General features: G+C 39.5%; 1 protein-coding gene and 1 long non-coding RNA gene across 4 annotated transcripts in view; one reads left to right on the forward strand and one right to left on the reverse strand.

Annotated features, from left to right (window-relative positions):
- The first annotated feature begins 684 nt into the window (after nucleotides 1–684).
- The window catches only part of LOC140914709 (uncharacterized), a 149623-nt gene continuing 128381 nt past the window's right edge, over nucleotides 685–21926 (forward strand). The window contains exons 1-2 of the long non-coding RNA XR_012159963.1: nucleotides 685–757; nucleotides 3589–3699. This is a non-coding gene — a long non-coding RNA (uncharacterized lncRNA). The remainder of the gene's footprint in view (nucleotides 758–3588; nucleotides 3700–21926) is intronic.
- The window catches only part of ZCCHC24 (zinc finger CCHC-type containing 24), a 154719-nt gene continuing 142606 nt past the window's right edge, over nucleotides 9814–21926 (reverse strand). Inside the window, exons 4-5 of one of the 3 annotated variants that reach the window (XR_012159962.1) lie at nucleotides 19727–19831; nucleotides 13994–14060 (exon numbers count right to left, since the gene is read on the reverse strand). Coding sequence is in view for 2 of the 3 variants with exons in the window: in XM_073353236.1 (XP_073209337.1) it covers nucleotides 13947–14060 (114 nt within the window). In the remaining variant the exon portion in view is untranslated. Of the gene's footprint in view, nucleotides 14061–19343; nucleotides 19832–21926 lie in introns of those variants that run through there. The other 2 variants (XM_073353236.1, XM_073353237.1) reach the window with 2 other exon arrangements.

The raw sequence follows: 21926 nt of genomic DNA on the forward strand, positions 1-21926 counted from the left end.
GAAGAGGCTGCATTTTAAATGGTTTCTTAATCCAGCCTTTGCAGTATCAGGCATGTATGTTTTTTCATGTTTACTGTACATTTTTGCCTATACAAAAGAGGCATAGGACTGGGAGAGACAGATCCCATTACCGCCTCTACTGCAGATTAAAGACTTGTTTACACCCACAGTTCCACCACCCGCTTAACTAAAGGTGTGATTTAAGATCAGTTCATCAGGAGATTGCTGGCACTCATGTGAGTGAATTTAAAGTGGCAGACCACAACTTTATTAAACTTTAACCTTGAAAGGGAGGGGTCTAACCCCCTCCCTCTAACAACTTGGCATTAATCAGGTCCAGAGCAGGACTGAAAGGCCTCAAGCCATACGACCAAGGAAGGAGGGTTGGCTCACTTAACCCAACCCTCCTAGTACTCCACTAATGAGCCTCCTGGCCAATGAAGGGGAATGAAAGTACAGATGAGGGGAATTCTGTCTGAGGGAACTTTAAGAGCGCCTCCTTGTGCACAGGTTTACCTCAGGAACGGGCCCTTTGAAGCCTCTTACACAGGATGCCAGCTGTGACAATATTTGAGATTTGCACATGCTTCCTCTTATTTTTTAAGATGTAACATCTCTTCCTTCTTAACCCCACCTCCCAGGTCTCCCGCATGCAGTGAGGAAGGCATAAAACTCCACCTGACACTTTCCCGAGAGGGCAAAATTCCTTCCTGACTACAAAAGGTGACCCTGGAAACCCTACGCTGACCCCTATAGGGTAAGGCAGTTTTCTGCTGTCGTGTGCCCAGCAATGCTTAAACACCCAGGAAAGGGGGTTTAGTGGAGCCAGTCAGCTCCCAAACCCTGTTTGAATTCGCAATTGGATGGCTAGAAGAGGTGGAGCTCCCTGCCACTCATCCTGTCTTCACCCAACCCCCATGTGCAAAGAGGCACAGGAAAGGGCTGGGTGGTCAAAAGAAGACACTCACCTTCCCTGTAGCAGAACCTTAAAGGCTAGCTTGTCTTTTCCCCAGCCAGTCTGATTATTCATCCTTCCCATGCCTGAGAAGGAGCGTTGAGTTAAACCAGAGCAAAAGGCAGTGTGGACACTCTTCAATCAATATAAACGTGGTTTGTATTGATTAAGCTTAAACTGATTCATTTTTCAAATAAGAATGTCTGCACAAGGTCTTGCACTGATTTTTAAACTCTGACTTTAGTTAAACTGGTGCAACATTTTTTTCTAGACTACAGTTTACAGTGCTATTTTAATTAGTTATTTGCTCACTGACTCAATTTAACACTTTTTTAAATACTAATCTGGACACTGCACAGAAGTTTGTTGCAATACACAAATGTTTGTAAAGTATCTAAATGAGCATTTAATAACTTGAGTTAAAATCACACCACAGACTCTAACTAGACACCTTTATTGTGTGACCTTGGGCAAGTCCGTTTTAGGGGGGACACTTTTAGTTTCAAATGACAGTGGAATGCCTAATTCCCATTGAAAATTAATGAGAGTTAAGCACCTGAGAGTATGTCTACACTGCAATGAAAGACCTGAGGCGGGCCCAGGCTGACTTGGGCTTGCGCTGCGGGGCAAAAAATTGTAGTGTAAATTGGGCCTTGGGCTGGAGTCCGGGCTCTGGATCCTGGTGAGGGGGTTGGGTCTCAGAGCCTAGGCCCTAGCCCGAGTCCAAACATCGACACTGCAATTTTTAATCTCACAGCTCAAGCCCTGTGAGCCTGAGTCAGCTGACCGGGCCTCTGAGACTTGGTGCCATTGGTTTTTTTATTGCAGTGTAGATGGATCCTGTGCGTCCCCTAAATCTGTGCCTCGGTTTCCTCATCTGTAAGGCTGTTGCGAGTCTAAGAGCATGACAGTTTTTGCAAGGATTTAATTAACTCTGTAGGAAAAATGGGCTTAATTAAAGTGGTGCAATTCCCTAGTGTGCATGGAGCTATATTGAAAGAAAAGGGTATATGACACTTTTCTGGTGGTGAAACTGCCTTTGCATTTGTTGCACTGATTTAATTATGTTGGCTAACTACGTAGTTAAACCTGTGCAAAAAGGCATAAGTTAAACAAAGCACATGCAGACCTCAGACCCAATAAATGTGGAAAACATTAACTACCCAATTTTGTACTTATGGGGGGAAATGCACAAGAGAGTTTAGATGCAGTTTGATTCTGTTCATTTTAAAAAGTATTTACACTAAAACTTCTTTTTAAAAAAAATCTTACTTTTGCATATTTCCTGTGATGAAAATTCTATAGCTGACCAAGACTGTTCTGTGTTGCTTTTAATTATTGTGAAAATGAAAGCTTCTGAGCAATATTTCCTAATTACAACAGAGTGATCTGTCTCACCTCACTTTTCTCTTAAGCAGTCAGGTTTGCTGTTCTGGGTTTTTTTGTTTTGTATATGTGAATAAGTGGGATATAAATGAAGTGTGAAAAATAGTAGTTGTCTTTGTTCTTACTGCAGTATTTTCTATCCTTCTAAGAAAAGCACCAAAGGACAAATATGCAAATTAAACATACACACCTGTGGACAAGTTAATGCAGATGATGGCTTCCAGTGCCTGGAAGAGTCAGATGCAATAAGTTAGCAGTAGGGGAATGTTAAGAAAGATAGAAAGCTCACAGTGGTATGTATCTAGTTCTGACTGCTAAGCCAGGGTCTTTGTGCTGGTATTGATTATCTAGGCTTGTGGTGTTTTGGAAGCTTTTTCCCCAAGGTGGGAAGGACAAATATATGCAATTTTCCCTACTTTGATACAGCACGTTTTATTTGTACTTTACAAGAAGCCAGCTCAGCCATTTGGTCTGACACCAATAAACCAATTTATTTCAAGGCTTTGATTCAAACTACAGTACTATGCCAAAGTTCAGAAGTGTACTCACATATTTCCCAACGGCAGTAGGCCAAATTCAGACACAGTGTAAGTTATGTCCAACTCTACTGAAGTCATCTGAGTTGCACTTGCTTATGTTACATCTGGATTTTGCCCATTAAGTTTGCAAAACTGGACTGGAAACCTATGAAAACTGGCTAATATTGGACTGCAGGTACCTTCCACTTTAGGTCAGGCCAGAAATAACACTAAGGAACAGTTCCTTGTGGTATATCAGCTTTTTTGTTTTTCATCTCAGCTGGAATCAGAAAGGGCAGAGGAAAAATGAAAAATAGTTGGCGAATGGTGCAAGCCAAACTTTTGGAAACCTCTAAAAAGGCTTGGCTCTGGTTTTCTTTGATTATTGGGTTGGGCTTTTTAAAAGCCATTTCAGCTCACCCATTCTTAAAGAAGTCATGATGCTTTAACAAAATCTGGATGAAACTATGAAGGTTTAGTCTAAGGAGAGCGGAAGCCAAATAAATCTAAGTTTTCCAAAGTAGGGCCATGTTTGACGGGTAGGCAATCTCAATCGTTTTAAGTCCATGATTACTGCATTGTTTCCCAGCATGGGTCACAGAATGTCTACAGAGAATGGCCAAGGTCATGGCTGTTCCCATGGTCTGCTCATCTGCCAGTTTGGGTTTGTTATATTTCTGGATTGTGCTTAAACAGTTAAGGTGGTCAATCATTTTTTGTTTCTTGCAGAGAAGCAATGGACCTGGCGTGTAACTCAGGGAGGTTCTGACATCCATTAATCTGATTGCTGAGACTTGCATTTCAGCTCATTAAAGAAAGATCTAAACAGTACTGATTGAGGTAGGTTTTCCCATTGCATTACATCACCACCAACAGCCTTTTAGATTTTATGATGTTTTGAAGGGGAATTTTGTTTTAATTATGGTTTTTAGGGTCTGTTCTTTCTAAGAAGGCTGTGCCAAGGATCAAAACCTTTGTTGAGGATGGGTTTGAGGCAAAGATAATAAGTGAAGATAATTGTGTTAATTTTCAAGACGCTAAACACTATGGGGTCAATTGTGAATCTGATCCCTGAGATTATCAATGTGTTGGGCCAAAAGATATCTGATTATATTCACCCAGAACTGTATGCTAGCAAACAATGGAATTGGACGTGTATTGCAAGTTACTTGTTTGTTATATTTATATGTTCTTTATGTGATACTTTTTATGAGTTGCTGCTATGAATCAACACAACATACTCTAAGCATTACCAACATTCTGGGATCTGGTGGTTCATTTTCCTCTCTACCCTTTGCTTTGCCTTCCCTATATCTGGGGATAGAGATAAAAGGGAGACTTTTTACTTGCTGATTTACTGGATGTACAATGCAATACTGGAGGTAGTAATAATCTTAGATGGCTTGTATGTGTTTGCTATGCACAGGGATGCACAAGCGTGAATATGCATTTCTCTTGCTGGACAGCAGATTTAGGCATACATCATATAGTTTATACTTAACCCCATAGTGAATAGAATAAACCACAGTAATAGTGAAAAAAACTTATTAAAATGTGATCTCACTGTGTTTTGAAAGGGTGTTTTTGAGCTTTTGACCTCTGCGTACTAAAACTGAATTTAAAAATCAAAGAGCTTCGGTAACAACAAATATTGTAAGACTTCAATGTTGTTTAAACATTTCTTCTCTCTTTCTGATATATTTGTGCTGCTTATCTAAAGTATGGACAATTAATATGAAGAGCCTATTACTTACCTGTTTGTTTGGGCTACAGAGGTACTACTTTGGGGGTGGGTTACTTTGACGTGTGACCTCAATCCTGCAGTCTTCTGGAAAATGTAGTCTGGTGTTCATTTTGTTAACGCAACGGTAAATATTGTTTGTATTAGTGTTTGGTGTACTAAACATAGGAAGCCATTTCTATAATGAAGCATTGTAAGAGGGAAGTATATAACAGCATGGTTTGTCTACTCTACGTAGTTTATCTTCTGCTTTTTGGTTTAAAGGGCATGTTGGCCATTTAAGGTGCAGGATTCTGCATAATTCCTGAGTATAAATCGAGGGCTGGGTTACTATGCAGTTTATTTCAGCTCTGAGTTTTTGTCGTGTAGTACATTATGAGTACGAGGAGTAAGTTTTCTATCAAAGGGCAAAACTCTCCTTGGGATTATAGATTAGCAGGCAACTTTGTAGTCACTTTTGTGGGGTAGCAGCACTATTTTATAACTTTCATTTAAAATGAAGAAGCCACTTGGTTTTCCAAATGATGGTAGAAATTACTTAACCAGTCAAAAACTCCTTACAATTTAAAGTTTGAGGAGTTCAAAGTCACTGAATGAGGATAGCTGCACATGCCTTTCCATGGAGATCAAGCTACACTTACAGTATACATTGCATCTCCTAATGATAATACTGTGGATATCAAACCTGCACCATGTTTCTTAGGGCAAGTATATGCATCTATAAGGTGTTACATGTTTTTCAAATAATATGAATTGGAATTAAAAATAAAGGGAAGGTTTTATTTTAGAAGCAGCATATTTAATTAACAGAATTAATTTTAATGATCCATTTATATTTTTAACACTTCATACCTCTAAGGTATCTCTGACAGGCTTAATAGAGCAGGGGTTTTCAATCTGTGGTCTATGGACCCCTGGCAGTCCGCAGACTGTCTGATTTCCAAAGGGGTCTGCACCTCTGTTTGAAATTTTTTAAGAGTCCACAAATGAAAAAAGGTTGAAAATCACTCTAATAGAGAAATCAACTTTGGCTGAGGTTGCAAGGATGGCTTGTGGCTTTATGAGTAAGGCTACGATTTTGTCATGGACACTTTTAGTAAAAGTCATGACCATGTCATGGGCAATTAACAAAAATTCACAGAAGCCGTGACCTGTCCCTGACTTTTACTAAAAACGTTCATGACAAAACGGGGAGGGAGGAGGGTCCAGCACCCTGCCCTGCTGTGGCTGGGAGGGACACCCGCTCGCGGGTACTGGGGAGCTGCCAGGCGATTCTCCCTCACCACCTGCAGTGGCAGCTGGGGGGCTGCTGGGGGATTCCCCCTCGCCGGTGGTGACAGGGGTACCCCGCAGCTCCCAGCCACCACGGGAGGTGGAGTACTCTGCAGCTCCTAGTGGCTGCGGGCTGAAGTCACAGAGGTCTGCAGAAGTTATGGATTCCCTGACTTCCGTGACCTCCATGACCAAATCGTAGCCTTATTTATGAGCAGTGAATTGAATGGCTCTCAGCGTTGGAACCCTACATATTTACAAATCATTAGTTTGTCCCCCACCCAATCACGAGATTGACTTAACAGTCGTAAGACTTTTTAAAATAATGTTTTTGTTTTTTTAATTTGCCTTCTGGCATTGGAGGTTTTAGGGTTCACATTTTCGAGCTTTTCTCTACAACCTTGAGGGCTAGAAACGTACCCTTTCTGTTTTTTAAAGAATGTGAAGATTCTCGGGTACGAATATGATTCCGAGGGATTTAGGATGACCAGATATCCCGATTTTATAGGGACAGTCCTGATTTTGGGGGCTTTTTCTTATATAGGAACCTATTACTCCCCCACCCCATCCCAATTTTTCACACTTGCTATCTGGTCACCCTAGAGGGCTTTAAGAAAAGCACTAGAGACTGTGACATTGGCGATACAACCGCGAGTACTGGATGCAGTGTCGTAACTCTGTCCCCAACAGAGAAGACTTGCTCACAAGAGAAACCCCGCTAAATTGCAATGTGACCAAACTAGCAGAGGGCTAAAGGACAGAACTGGCGTGGTGATCTGCTCATTCTAAGGTCTGGGTTGTTGGGACAAGCTCACGCTACGACTGCCAGCACACGGTCTGTGCATTATTACCAAGAAACCAACACAAGTTATGTTAAAACCCTGAAACAAACAACTCTCAACAAAAGCACACAACTCTCTCACTGTGTTGTTGCAATATTTTAATACAGCATTAAAATGCTATGATACTAGAGGAAAGCTGTATACTATCCAGCTAATAAGGCACATGTCGGAATGCCATTTTATGGACAATCCACAACAGAGGCTTTACAGTCTTTTCAGCAACACAGTCACTAGTTGAGTGAGTTGTCATCTTGGTTGCTGAGGAAGGACTGGTCCCTCTGAGGCCTGTGTCCATAGGTTTTTGTTTTTAAGCTGTACAAGTTTATTAACAATTACAGAAAAGAAAATCATACAAATTGGCAACTAAAATTGACAAGGTCCATGGGTACAGCTGGTTAAAAACAAACAAAAGTCATAATAATTAAGCTAATTTTTAAAGCTGCAGAAATTCAGAAGATACAGTTTTAGCACTATTATACAATGTAGTGACTGCTGTACTAAATAACCTTTTAAAGGAAACAAAAGTCCAGTACAGGATTAGGCAAACCTTCCATTTAAGCATGGTTTAAAAACAAAATCCATTACATAATCAAGCTACATGAAACGTAAAGTGTAAAAATGCTTCAAATACATGCACATGCATATTCTATCACACTATGAATTCTAATTAAAATAGACACAAATCCCTACAACAATCTACCTTGATCCTTTTCCATTATGTCCTTTGATTGACAATATTGCTTTAGCCAGTATTGCGTAGCAGCTCTCAGTTTATTGTCTGCAAACTGCCATGAATGTCAGTTTGTCAAATGATGCCCCCCCAACCAAACCTTCACACACACCCACCCTCGTGTTATGAAAACAAAAACCCTACAATACAAAAATTGGATATCTGTGTTCCATAATTTCTGAAAGCTGAATAGTTACTGTGCTTTCAGCATTTACTGTGTCTCTCACAAGACATAAAGTGATAGTATAATATTATCTGATCCTTACTCACGAATACATCTAGTTATAGCTTTTCCTAAAGAGGCAATACTTCCCAAAATACACATATAAATAAACTGCATAAGCTCATTAATAGAAGTCTATGCACTTGAATAATACATTGGTTACTTAATACTGATATTTTCATCCAAGGAAACAAAAACAATATGGCTTAAAGAATTGCAAGGGTTTTTTGTCAGAATTATGTACCAACTTTCATATAATATTCTATGTAGACAATATTTCCTTCTTAATGTAGTTCTGTTGCATACTTTATACAAACAAAAGCATTGTAAAAAAACAAAAATGTAAATTACTTCCATAAATATTTTCTTGAGGATATACCCTTAGTTTTGCAAAATACTTAAGAAAACTCTTACCTCTGTTAGTATTCTAGTTGAGAGCAAGGCCCTTTTGAAAGCTTCCAAGTTGTAAAAACACTTTTTTAAAAAAACAAACAAACAATACTATTTTTCTTTTTTTAAAAGGCCCTCAAATATATACAAAAAAGTTACTGCAAAGAGTTTCCAGATAAGATAATTCAGTATTACAAGAAATATTTGTAACCATTCAAAAATTTTAACATCTAAAAAGGTTTCCAAAATACACACATAGTATTAAAACAAAACAAAAACTGAAATGAACTCCGTCAAGTATAACTCAAGATAAATACACATCTGCAAGTAAAACTGTAAAATACTTCATACAGGGGGGTAAACATTAATATCAATCAACTACATCTAGTAACTGCACACGATTGTCCCTTTGAAATTCATCCTAAAAACGCAAACTGTCATCCATACATCTAATATCTCTATCAGCCCTCTGAGCACTTAAGCAATATAAATGGACAGCAGTGGTTTTTGCAGATGTAAAACTGATATGCACTGATATCCAATCAGGAGTGGAGTGATGTCTTAAAAAACAACATTGTGAGGGGCTAAAATATCAAACTTCTAATTATGTTGGCAGAAGCAAGTGAGAGAAACATGCTGAGTGACTTCATTTTAACAATGCTTGTATGTTGATGAATTATTGCATGCTATTCACTGACGAGCACTTGGAATATGTACTGGACACACACACGATTTAACTGCAAGCCATGGAGAACTAATCTATTTATTTCTAATACTTTCAAATGGTCTTAGTTTTTATCTACTGGTTTAAGTAGTTTCATTTTGGAATAATGGCTATAGCTTCAAGAGTCTGCAATTCATGTCTAGTCTAAATTCCATGTTGTACAAAAAGGTAAAATATAGAGGATCCTTCTATAAATGGTCTCCTCCGATATGCATAACTTCACATTATTGTTTACAGACTAGGTCCCATATAATGGGGAACTTTAAAATACACTTATTTGCAGAAATAATATTTACCTTTTGTGTATTTATTTGCAATTAAAAAGCAATTTTGAGACACCAAGGCCTTGGATTTTGCTCAGGTGGCATCATAATGTATTATGGGGAAGCAGCAGCAGAAATTGGGTAACCTGGGGCCAAGATTTAAATTATTGTGGGGGAAGTATCCTCAGCTGGTGCAAACTGATGTAGCCCTGTCAACTTTTTTTTTTCTTCCTGAGCAATAGTGATCCCGAAGATAGGTTATACATGAAGGTTCTGATTGACTAAAGGAAGGAAAAATTATGGCTTACATGGAAAAAAATGAATGCTAAAAGTCTCCAGAAGAAACAAGGAATAGGGTATGGTGCACAGTTCAGTTCACAGGTAGATAACATTCTAATGTCTATAATTAAGTTTCCCAAACATATCCATAGGGTCAAATCCTGCTTTCATGTGTGCTGCTATCAGCAGACTCAGTGAAGCAACTAGTGTGTATTCCTTCAGGCAGAATTAATTAATTCAGATGGAATTAATTTGCACTGAATTACAAATGTTTTCACTAAGACTTGCTTTTGACTTTCAATAAAACAGCTAAAACCAATTCAGGGAATATCAGTTGATGAGTTAAAAAACTAGAGCTGATCAAAGAAAAAATGGTAGAAATTTGTCATGAAAATTTGAGGAAAAAATAATCCCATATTTTCTGGGTCAAAATCAGAAATTTTGACGAAAATTTTCAAATCTGGAAAATTTCAGCTGGTCAAAAATGGGATGAATTTTTATCAAAAAAAAAAAGCAAAAATCATGTTGTCTTAGTCAAAATTAATTTTTTTATAAAGAAATGCGTAAATCTGAAATTCAGAAAATTTAAACCTTTACTAAACACTGTGCCCTTACTAAAGACTAACAACTGTGAACTACTTTAGATTAACAGTGAAATATGTTCCAATACTGATGTATAAATCCATATACAAATAGGATATTACCAATAAGGATAAATACCAAGAGCTCAACATTCCAGTCCTAATAATCCCGTCAGGAGGGGGAAGGAGTTCGCTTGAAACTCTGGCCATGTGGACTTTTCCCCAGATCCACCCCTTGGGGGATGGGGTTTTTGATAATGCACAGTGAGTCTGGATGGCCCAAAAAACCCAAAGGGAAGCCAAATTTCATCCCTGTGGAAGTAGGGACAATAAGCATTGTGAGCTGACTTCTCCAGCTCTCTGGCATTTCATGCTATTCACTCTTCCTCCACACCCCATGGACTGCACCGTATATCTTGCTTCATTGATACAGATGGAAAGCATGGCAAGAATAAATTCTGCATGAAGCAACAATCTACCCCTACCAGGCTCAGAGAAGAGCATGCTGCTTCCCTTTCTGCCCCCTCTTCCTGGCTTATATATCTGTGGCGCCCCCATCATCTGGAGTGGTTTTTGTGGACTCTGGGGAGAGGGGAGCAGGCCCAGGGAGTGTTGCTTCCTGCTGTCCCACAGTCTTAGCTCCTTTGCTGCCTGCTTCTGGGCCCCTCTTCTCCAGCATAAGTGGAGAGGAGGATCCCATTCACCCCTTGTTTATTTCAAATGTGCTTACTAAGTATTAATTAAAGATGTACTTACTAGGTCACCAGTGTCAATACATTTGGTGTGTTTCATTCTACACCTCATTTGGGTATATTGTGCAAGTTTAAGTGGTAACTGCTTAATCACTACTGGCGGAAGACTACAATAAGAGGGGGATGCTATTGGTCATGATGGGGTTCACTGATAGAGATGTGTAGGGAAGCTTGCATAGTCCTTACCTGGTTCCAGCAAGCAATATTTATCCTTTCCTTTCAAGAGCGTTCAAGTCACTAATTAAAATGGGGTGGGGTGGGGAGGGGAAACTCCAAAGCCCAGAGAGGTCAATGGGAGTCTTTCCATTGACTTCATCTGGAGTTGGACCAGGACACAAATGCATTTGATTTGTGTCTTCAGTTAATATGTTGACATTTCTAACATGTAGGATAATATAATGACATGAGTATTTAACCTCCAACAAGTATGTGTTTAAAAAAAAAAAGGTTATTCTATGCATATGCAAATGGTAGTTGTATTAAAGCCACATGGGATGTATATTTGGGAACCTTGGTTTAAAGCATTCCCTAGAAATCTATAAGCTAAAAGCACCGTAATGCAATAGTGAACCTGAACAAATAACATTTAAAATGGTACTAATGTGAAAAAGACAACAATTTTGTTTAATAATGTCCTTCAACTGGTCTATGTTAAGATCCTGCAGTGGCTTAATTACAGCATGTAATTATAGCTACATATAGCTACATATTTTGTAGTGCTGATGTTCAGCAACAGTATGTCGTCTTGGTTGCCACAAATTTGAAATTATTTTGAAATGGAGGGGTAGGTTGGTTGCTACATTCTTAGCTTTATGAAGAAAATGGCTTTTCTCTTAGCTTTTGTTTGGTGCTATTTCTTAGCTTTTCCTTTAGCTGGATATTAAGTGTCAAAGAAATTGCTGCTAATATACCATTAAGTGCTCAAGGGAAAAAATTACAGCCCGTTTATTGTATGGCCTTCTTGCAGTCTTTCCCTTTGAATTACTGACACACCAAACAATGGGTCAAAATTAACACTGATGCCAAGTTTTAAAAACCCACCTCTAAACTGGCATGCAGAAATGTTCTTATTTTATGGGCAAATTAAGAAGCTTTGTTTAGAAAATCTGTCCCTAAGTATACTTTTCAGTCTTCAGCTAAGAATGCATTCCCACTTGAAGATGTTAACTGTCTCACTTGATGGAGGCAGTCAAAATCTGTGATTAGTGTTAAATTTCAGTCATATTTTTATTTTAAAATATGGTACTGCTAACTGGGCAAAATTAGTCTCAAAGTGTTTAACTTAATATTATTTTGTAATTATATAGCAGTTTTCATCCAACAACGTCAAAATGCCTTTAGACATTAAATAAACCTCACAACACCCTTGTGAGGTAGGTATGTTAAGTATTATTATCCCCATTTTGCAGATGGGAAAACTGAGGCATGGAGAGGTTCAGACAGTTGCCCAATGTCAAACAGCAGCCCACTGGCAGAACCCAGGACAGAATCCATGTGTCCTGTCTCCCAGTACACTACTCTAACTAGTAGACCACATTACTTCCTACTTGAATTTTTGGGTTCCCCAAAATTGTGAAGATTGAATTTTGTGTGAAGTTTCTAAACAAATCATTTTTGCCCTGTCGACATTTTGCCCTGTTCACAGACAAGCATGGAAATGGCAAAAGTTTCACTCTGGATCAATTTTGTGAAGATCTTCACATTTCATGTGGGAATGCTTACTACAAGTTTTTAATCTGCTTTACAAGACTCTGACTGGTTGTACTGGTACCACCTCATCCTACCTTGGTATGCGATAACTCTGGATTGTATCTATCAAATTTAACTTTGAAACAGCTTTAACTTACTATGAATGTTTCCAATTTAAAACATCACTACATAACAATAACACACAACCATTTCTTAAAGAAAATTTCATGAAAATAAAAAATGGTTGATTTTAAAAAAACACTCTCCTGTAGTTTTCTATAGAAGTGGATGACACATACAAGTCTTTTTCATTCTGTCCTTTTGCCAATGTACTCTTAAAAATACATACAAAACCAGAATACTGTCTTGAGGTACTTTCATTTCATGACATTCCCCAATCTCTGATAATATATTTTCCTTTGTAACAGGATCCTCCTGCACAAAGTTCCTTCTACCTGAAATAGGACAACCACAGACAGTTACTACATTTCTCCTAACCTATATAGGTGTTTTAGAAAGACAGAGAAGAGGGTAGGTTATGTTCTTCATGCCCCATACAACCCCTGTGGCTACATACGTATATACTTTTATATTAATAAATTTGCACAGTAGAAAACAGGACATAAAAATATTTCCAGAAAGTGGCTTTCGAACTAGTATAAATATTAAGTCTGGCTACTCACTCAATTAGGGTTTGGGGACAAATTTAATCATTCTCATTCCCCATTATTCACAGTAAATTTAGTGTGCTTGTGGCCTAATGAATAGCAAATACACATAAAGGGCCCATTTAAAAGAAATTATATGACAAGAGAAGGATTTCAGTCAATCACAGCCCAAAGAAAGCAAAAACACTATTCTCTCCCAAAAGATGCTGGAATCCTTACTGACAATCTGTCCAGTTGCTATTCTCCATTTCCATACCAAAAAACCACTCCCTCAAACAATTATACACTTGGTTTTACCCTCACTGAGTCCACCTACGCCCTACCCAAGTTACATTAAGCAATGGAAGTCCAAGAAAGCAGCAGCATGGAACTTTCAAATCTTCCAAAGCAAGGAAAATATGATAGTTTCCTTTCTTTAATGCTGTGGCTTGTTGAATCTTCCTTTGTCTTGTCGTACAGCAGGAATAATGTTCATGGGGTTAGCAAGCACTCCCAATTAGTGGCCTTGCAGGTTACCTAAGTCCTGCAAAAGCCATTCATAATGTTTACTCCCCAGTGAACATTATACCTTGCCTAACAAACAGCACTTCTCTTCATTTCACCTGGCCATGATATAGGAACTGTGTAAACAATCAACAGAAACCACAGCAGTGGTTCCATTGTGAACACTATCAGTAACACTGTTTGATAGATATATAGATAGATCGATATATAAAACACACCATAGTCCTATAAATATATCTTGCACGTATACACATACACAGGAAAAGTGTTACATTCTATTAATGGTAAGGCATATTATTAGTTTAAAGATAGGCAAAATTGGCAATCTTTTTAGGTTTTTTTTTGTCTTGGATTCTGAGTCGCTGTTGACCGCGTGCTGCCAAAAGATCTCGCAGGATGATGGGGACGGAAGAGGCCACCCTTGAAGGTTTATTGCACACGACGGCAGTAGTAGCCCAAAACTTTGCACTTCTCACACAGATGCTGAGGATGCTCCTTGCTCTGATCTGAAACATCCAGGCCATCCGGCTTTTCCAGGGGTCTCTGCAGGGAAGAAAGGGAATAGAGTATGCTCTAGTAAATGTCACTGACAATCGATTGTGTCTAGGCTTACAAAACCCAACTTTTAAGCTTATTTTGCTAGGCTTTCTCCCAGTGCAGCTAATGGTGCTATATTTTTCCCTGAAAAGCCTAAACATGTTGCCAACCACCTGGCTCTGCAATGGTGGGAACTGTCTCGACAGCATGAATGTCATTCCCTTTCACACAAGGTCTTGTAAACCCTTATTCTAGCTGTACTGCGGAAAAAAGACTTAATTTATAACCTCATGCTATAAAACAGCCCCGTTTATTGACTTGCCCCCAGTGATTATATCCCAAAGGACATTAGCACTTAGAACATAGGCATCCCATTGCCCCAGGCATGCCAGGGGGGTTAACACTATTAGGATTTAGTGCTAATACCAACAAGCCATCTTGCCAATGTACTGTTATGAAACAAGTGACAGAGGTTTGCCTGACACACACTTCCATATTTGGAGAGCTGGAATTTCCCGAACACAGCAGCTGCAAAGTGGGGGAAGAAAACTGCTCAACTAGTTATGTGGTTAAGTATTTGTAATAGCAGTTGGGTAAGATATGGCGGGGGGACAGAGGAGGGAATCAGTAAAACAGGGAGTGAAAATTCCTCAGATTTACTAGATCTTGTACTTTAAATTTCCCTGACATCTAAAAGCTTTCACATCAATTTAAAAAATAAATCACCCATACTGTATATCAAAGCAAGACTGCCTGTTTGAAAGGTGTGATGGGTACAAAGGTGACAGAGACATAAAGATGAAACAATACAATGTGCACTTTATAGTGGAATCATGAAAATGTATAACTTCTCTGGCTTTCTAAGAGTGCACTTAAAAGGCAGTCTGGTTGCTCGATGATTTGCAATAAAGGCGGCTGTGAGTGTTCAACTGTACTGTGGATAATGACAGCGAATGGGGTGTAATCTGAAAACAAGCCAAAGATTTTACACTGTGTGAGGAATAGTAACTTCTTGCTGATCATCTCAAAATATTGTTCTTGGGGAGGGAAGTGGAGAAATATAAAGTAGACATTTAACCCTGTTCACTTCCCATTCCCAAACCCTTGCTCCAGTCTTGCCTGAAGTGATAAAATGTTAAGAGCATTCGATGTTCTAAATTATCAAGATTTCTAAATTAACAACAATTAACTAGATAATCACAATGGTCCCTTCTGGTTTAAAGTCTATGAGTTTATGAATTTAAATGTCTGCTCTTCATTCCAGGATAACCCTCTTAAAATACTGAGCATCAAAACGAAAAGGCCATTTGAAACTTTTAGAGCAGGTAGTAACAACCCAGAGTTGAAGGGGTACATTTTACTGCATTCTAAAAGAAGAATAAAATAAGCCAAAATCTAATATATTCTACTTAGCCCAAGAAAGGATACCTGCAACTTCTTGCTGTGTTCATTCTTGTTTCTGACTCCTGAGATGAACATTTTCACTTATTGCCTTTCACAGATAGTAATAATAGCAAAATGGAATTAATTCTGTGGAGATTGCCAATAGTTTGTTCATCCCTTTCTCTACAGTACATGGCCCAATGCTTTGTTCACTTGGGGCCAGATTCTGAACTGGTGTAAATGCGCATAGTTCAGTTTACTTCAAGGGACTAGCACATGATTAAACTTAATCACAAACTTCAGTACTTAGCTGGATCAAGTACAGTGTTCCCAGCATTCAAAGCCTGTGAAAGATTCCCACTGATTTCAAAGAGCTTTGGATCAAGCTATTAATGAGTTCCTTAAAAACAGAGCATTAGAATTTGGGATTAGAACTCCGGAACTGGGATTCCAGCCCCGTGCTCATTCCACTAGGCCACGCAGTAGTTCTGCCAGTCTAGTAATGGATAGTTTATATATATAACCAACCAAGTTACCAAGATGAATAAGCAATGTAAGGTCTGTTTTCAATTGGGAAAAACTGTCAACTCCCCCTCCATGCTCCCCCTACCCACCCCTGCAAATATTTCCTTCCTATGTCACCCAAGGAGATGTGTTGGATAACATGTGTTTTCCCTGAAGTTTGACCCCCGTCTGCAATACAGTCTAAGTTGAGGTTCAGGCACTACAAGAGTTAATTTGTGCTCCAAGAGGAAAGCTCCTGGAAGCTTTGAAATGATACACTTAAAACAGAGCAGCCATTCGGCACAGCTCTGATTGCTTCTACATACTAGCTGTGCTCTGATTAAAGAGAAAAATACAACAGTTATCATGTTTATTGAAATAAGCCAGGTTTTTTTTTTTTTTTTTTAAACACAAGGCCTCGGGAATCGTTTTTCCTGGAAATAGTGCAAAGGACGTTGGGAATGCCTCGGACTGCCAAGAGTTTCTTGGACTGCTGTCAGAAACAATACCTCTCCATGGTTTGCGTTCCCCCTGTGATGACTGAGCTCAGCTTTTTTGGCCTGGGAGCCACTTAGATTTCAGAAATGTTATTGTTACCAGCACGTTACGACATACAGGCTGGGGAGAGAAGGGTTATGAACACAGGAAACCAGGTTGCTTGGGGCCAGCTGGAAGGCACAAAGCAGTATTAGGGCTGCTTTTTTGATGAGGCTAGAGAGCTATATCTCCAGAAACTACACTGTGTATCGAGAGGTTGCATCAAAAAAAAAGAAGTGTTGCTTCAATATTTAAATGCACTGAAGGGCTTGGCTTTGGCGTGTAGCTAAGTTATTTGCTGTAAAAATTAATCTGCCCCATTCCTATTATTCCTTTATCATTAGTAATGATAAAACAAATATTTCATAATAAAAAAACAACGTGGAGAGCTATAGGATGAGAGCAGCATTCCTGCTTCACCCTTCTTACACCATGTGAAAGGCCCAGAGTGGTGTAAAGAGGCCCTAAAAGCCCCGTGTCCAGCTGTAGCAGAATTCCCTTAGCACAGGCATGGTGCAGGATAGCTATATGGCTGCCTCCTGAGGTTCTGGGAGGTGTACCGCGGGGACAAGAGGTTGATGGCAGGAGGGAAGTATTGAGGGCAGGCTGCAGAGACTCTGAGCTAGCTGCTGTACCACAGACAGGCCCACAGGGCTATCTAAGGGTATGTCTACAGTACAAGTGCTACAGCGATACTGTCATAGTGCTGTAATATAAACATTACAGCAATGGAAGGAGGTTTTCTGTCATTGGAGTAAATCCACCCGCTTGAGAGATAGTACCTAGGTCAGTGGAAGAATTCTTCCATCGATCTAGGTGCATCTACAGTGCGGTTAGCTCGACCTAACTACGTTGCACACGGCATGACATTTTTTACAGCCCTGAGTGATGTTGCTAGGTCGACCTAGGTTTCAGGTGTAGATCAGGCCTAAATTATGTCAAGAGCCTCTTCAACACCCCAAAATCTGGAGGGCACAAAGGTGGCTTAAAGACACCACAGCCCTCTTCCCTGGGCTGCAAGCTCTGTGACACACCTCTGAGAGGCCCATCAGAGAATCGCACTTATGTTTCTTTGGTCACAGGGGCTGGTTGCTGGAAAAATAAGAGACTGAGAAGTAGAGATGGTAAAACAAAACAAAAAAACAACTGTCAACAAATTTTCATTGGGAAAATCGCTTTTCAGTTTATGAATGGTTTCATGGAAAAAATATCCATTTTTCACTGAAATTTTCCAAGTTTTTATTGAAAAACGGAAACTGTTTTAAACGGAAACAAAATGGGTTTTGGGTGTTTTGTTTTTTCAGTGAAAACCCATTTTTGTAAGTGATAAAAATTGAAAAATATCTGGTTTTTCACATAAAGTTTTCTTTGTGTGTGTGGAATGGGGGAGCGGGAAAAAAAATTCTTACTATCTCTACTGAGAAGGCATTTGGCTGCAGTGACTATCCTGTTGCCTGCATGGAATAAAGATGAAATGATTCTATAGTTAAACAGCAAGGCCTGCTTCCCAAATTAACTTTTAATTGAAGCCTTTTGCTAACCCACATTCAGCATTTTTCTGATTATAATCCCCACCCCGCTAAATAAATAATTAACAAAACAAAAACCCCCAAAAAACCCCAAATGAAACCTTATGAGTTGTTAGAAAAATAAGCAAAAAGAGAAGGAGTACTTGTGGCACCTTAGAGACTAACCAATTTATTTGAGCATGAGCTTTCGTGAGCTACAGCTCACTTCATCGGATGCATACCGTGGAAACTGCAGCAGACTTTATATACACACAGAGAATATGAAACAATACCTCCTCCCACCCCACTGTCCTGCTGGTAATAGCTTATCTAAAGTGATCATCAGGTTGGGCCATTTCCAGCACAAATCCAGGTTTTCTCACCCTCCACCCCCCCACACAAATTCACTCTCCTGCTGGTGATAGCCCATCCAAAGTGACAACTCTTTACACAATGTGCATGATAATCAAGTTGGGCCATTTCCTGCACAAATCCAGGTTCTCTCACCCCCTCCCAAAAACCACACACACAAACTCACTCTCCTGCTGGTAATAGCTCATCCAAACTGACCACTCTCCAAGTTTAAATCCAAGTTAAACCAGAACATCTGGAGGGGGGGGGGGTAGGAAAAAACAAGGGGAAATAGGCTACCTTGCATAATGACTTAGCCACTCCCAGTCTCTATTTAAGCCTAAATTGATAGTATCCAATTTGTAAATGAATTCCAATTCAGCAGTTTCTCGCTGGAGTCTGGATTTGAAGTTTTTTTGTTTTAAGATAGCGACCTTCATGTCTGTGATTGCGTGACCAGAAAGATTGAAGTGTTCTCCGACTGGTTTATGAATGTTACAATTCTTGACATCTGATTTGTGTCCATTTATTCTTTTACGTAGAGACTGTCCAGTTTGACCAATGTAAATGGCAGAGGGGCATTGCTGGCACATGATGGCATATATCACATTGGTGGATGTGCAGGTGAACGAGCCTCTGATAGTGTGGCTGATGTTATTCGGCCCTGTGATGGTGTCCCCTGAATAGATATGTGGGCACAATTGGCAACGGACTTTGTTGCAAGGATAAGTTCCTGGGTTAGTGGTTCTGTTGTGTGGTATGTGGTTGTTGGTGAGTATTTGCTTCAGGTTGCGGGGCTGTCTGTAGGCAAGGACTGGCCTGTCTCCCAAGATTTGTGAGAGTGCCCAGGTACCACAGGTTTGTACAAGTTGGACTGGAATGACCTGCCCTGTTCTTAGGTAATTTTTAAGCCTAAAATTACCTTGTTTGGAAGGGAGAACAAGCTGATATGCGGAGGAGAGCTATGAAATAATAAGAGCACAGAGAGAGAAGGCCAGCCAGACCCTGGCTCATAATAAAGGGGAATTTAATGAAATTCAAATGCAAGTGAACAAACAGCATGTAATTAACTCATGGGATTGTTTCAAGGTCTTAATGAGGTAAATAGATTAGCGTGGTTTAAATAAAGGATTAGACATGTATGAATTAAAATAGACTCTAAAATTACACCAGATAGGATAACAGTTACAAGCGTTTGCAATCCTCAAGTGGTCAGAAATTTCCCTCATGACACTGGTATTACAAGTATATAATTAATTATAGGTTTTGTTCTTGCTTTTCTCTGAGGGATCCAGCATTAGCCATTGTCAGATCATTGGCCTGTTCAAAGACAGCAGTTCCTATGTGAACTTTAAATGCAATTAATAAACTTATGCAGAGTATACACACTGTGTCTGTGGTGTCAGTCTACATTTTGCCCACGTGGTACATCTCCATCAGTCTTGTTATGCAGTAATGAATTTAGCCCTGAGAATGAAATTATGAAGTGTTGTGCTAAACCAAAAGGAAATAAGAATGATCAATCGTATTAGAAGTTTAAGTACAGCAGTTTGTATATAGCTGACATAATTCTGCATTTCTACTAACAGATAAAAAATGTTCTCCTGTGTTTAATTATGCATTCCCATTAGGGTGACACATTTTTAATGGTACAAGTAATGAAATTAATGGACAGCAGGTTTAAAACAAATAAAAGGAAGTTCTTCTTCTCTCAGCACACAATCAACCTGTGGAACTCCTTGCCTGAGGAGGTCGTGAAGGCTAGGACTATAACAGGGTTTAGAAGAGAACTGGATAAATTCATGGAGGTTAAATCCACTAATCCCCATTAGCCAGGATGGGTAAGGAATGGTGTCCCTAGCCTCTGTTTGTCAGATGGTGGAGATGGATGGCAGGAGAGGGATCACTGATCATTACTTGTTAGATTCACTCCCTCTGGAGCACCTGGCATTGGCCACTGTTGGTAGACAGGATACTGGGCTGGATGGACCTTTGGTCTGACCCAGTATGGCCTTTCTTATGTTCTAAGTAGATTTGGAATAATAGTCTTATTTTCACTGGATTGCATTCTTACGTTAGTAGAAGTAAACTCTTTGAGGCGATTGTATGTTTGTACAGTTTGTACAGTGCCTAGCAAATGGAGCCCAACTTAGTTGTGTCCCTTAGGAAGTACCACAATAAAAATGTTAAACAATAACAAAAGACTGCTGTGTGCAAAACCGAAATGGCATTTTGTGAGGCAGAGCTGATGTAGCCTGTTAATTTGGAGTGATATATACACACACTGTGCTCTCTGATGGTTACTTTAATTCTTGTTCTTGTTCCTTGCTGAAATAAGTCATTCAGATTGGAAGTATCTGGTTACTCTTTGTGTATGGAAAACAGAACATTAGTATGCTGTTAGGCCATATGTTAGCACAACTAAGGTGAGATGTGGTTCTGGCTGTGTTAATGCCCTATTGGGTCAGTACGGCTATATGTTGATTAATGTTATTCCACTGCTATCTCTTGACAACTGTGGAATTAAAGTGCTGCTATGGTCAGAAAAGTAATTCTGGTTCAAAATGTCATTTGATGGTACTTTTTTCCAGCTTCCTACATTTCTTTTCAGCTAGATCAAGGCAGCTTACTCATGAGCAATTTTACTCCTGACTTCATGCCCTTAGAGTAAAGGGTAAAGTTAACCCCACTGACAAAATTACCTTTTTTTGGAAAAAGAAAAGGAGTACTTGTGGCACCTTAGAGACTAACCAATTTATTAGAGCATAAGCTTTCGTGAGCTACAGCTCACTTCATGAAGTGAGCTGTAGCTCACGAAAGCTTATGCTCTAATAAATTGGTTAGTCTCTAAGGTGCCACAAGTACTCCTTTTCTTTTTGCGAATACAGACTAACACGGCTGTTACTCTGAAACCTTTTTTTGGGTGATCCATACAAGCAATAGCCTGGATTCCATGGAGAATTTGTTTACACAATAAATTTATTTTCGGTCCAAGGGAGTAAATTCCTAACATCTGGAAGAAAATGGTATCCAACAAGACAAGTCAGTAACCAGCTGGCTGATTCTGTACCAGTGTCATAGACAGCAATGGAACAAGCCAGAAGGTCAAAGACATGGCTTGATAGGAGGCCAACCAGGAAGAAACCATAGACACAGATGCTACTACAAGAGGATAAGGGGAGAAAATGAATATTCAGAGCTTGGCATCTGGACTGTGATGCTGCCAAGAATGCCAAAAGAGCAGCTATGAGGACTGGGTCTACTGCTGGAGCACTATGACAAGCAACATAAATGGCAGCAAAATCCAATGCACTAGCAAGAAGAGAAGGTAGGATCAAGTGCCTCTTGGAAATTTGCTTTACAACTACCTTCTTACGTAAAAAGGCAATTTTAATATTTTTTTCAAAAACAGAATTCAAGTGACAGTCCAGGAAATCCTCTGGAGCAGTGTCATGGGCTCTGTCAGTGTGATATGTTGTATTGATTTTCCGTGGTGAGGTTTGCACCACACAAGCCTCTCATGCTGCCCCATGTTCCAGCTCTCTTGTGATGGTCCACAGGGATTTCATGGCAGCAGCACAGGAAGGAG

Source organism: Lepidochelys kempii, chromosome 7 (genome assembly GCF_965140265.1).
Source record: "Lepidochelys kempii isolate rLepKem1 chromosome 7, rLepKem1.hap2, whole genome shotgun sequence".
Classification (NCBI taxonomy): domain Eukaryota; kingdom Metazoa; phylum Chordata; order Testudines; family Cheloniidae; genus Lepidochelys; species Lepidochelys kempii.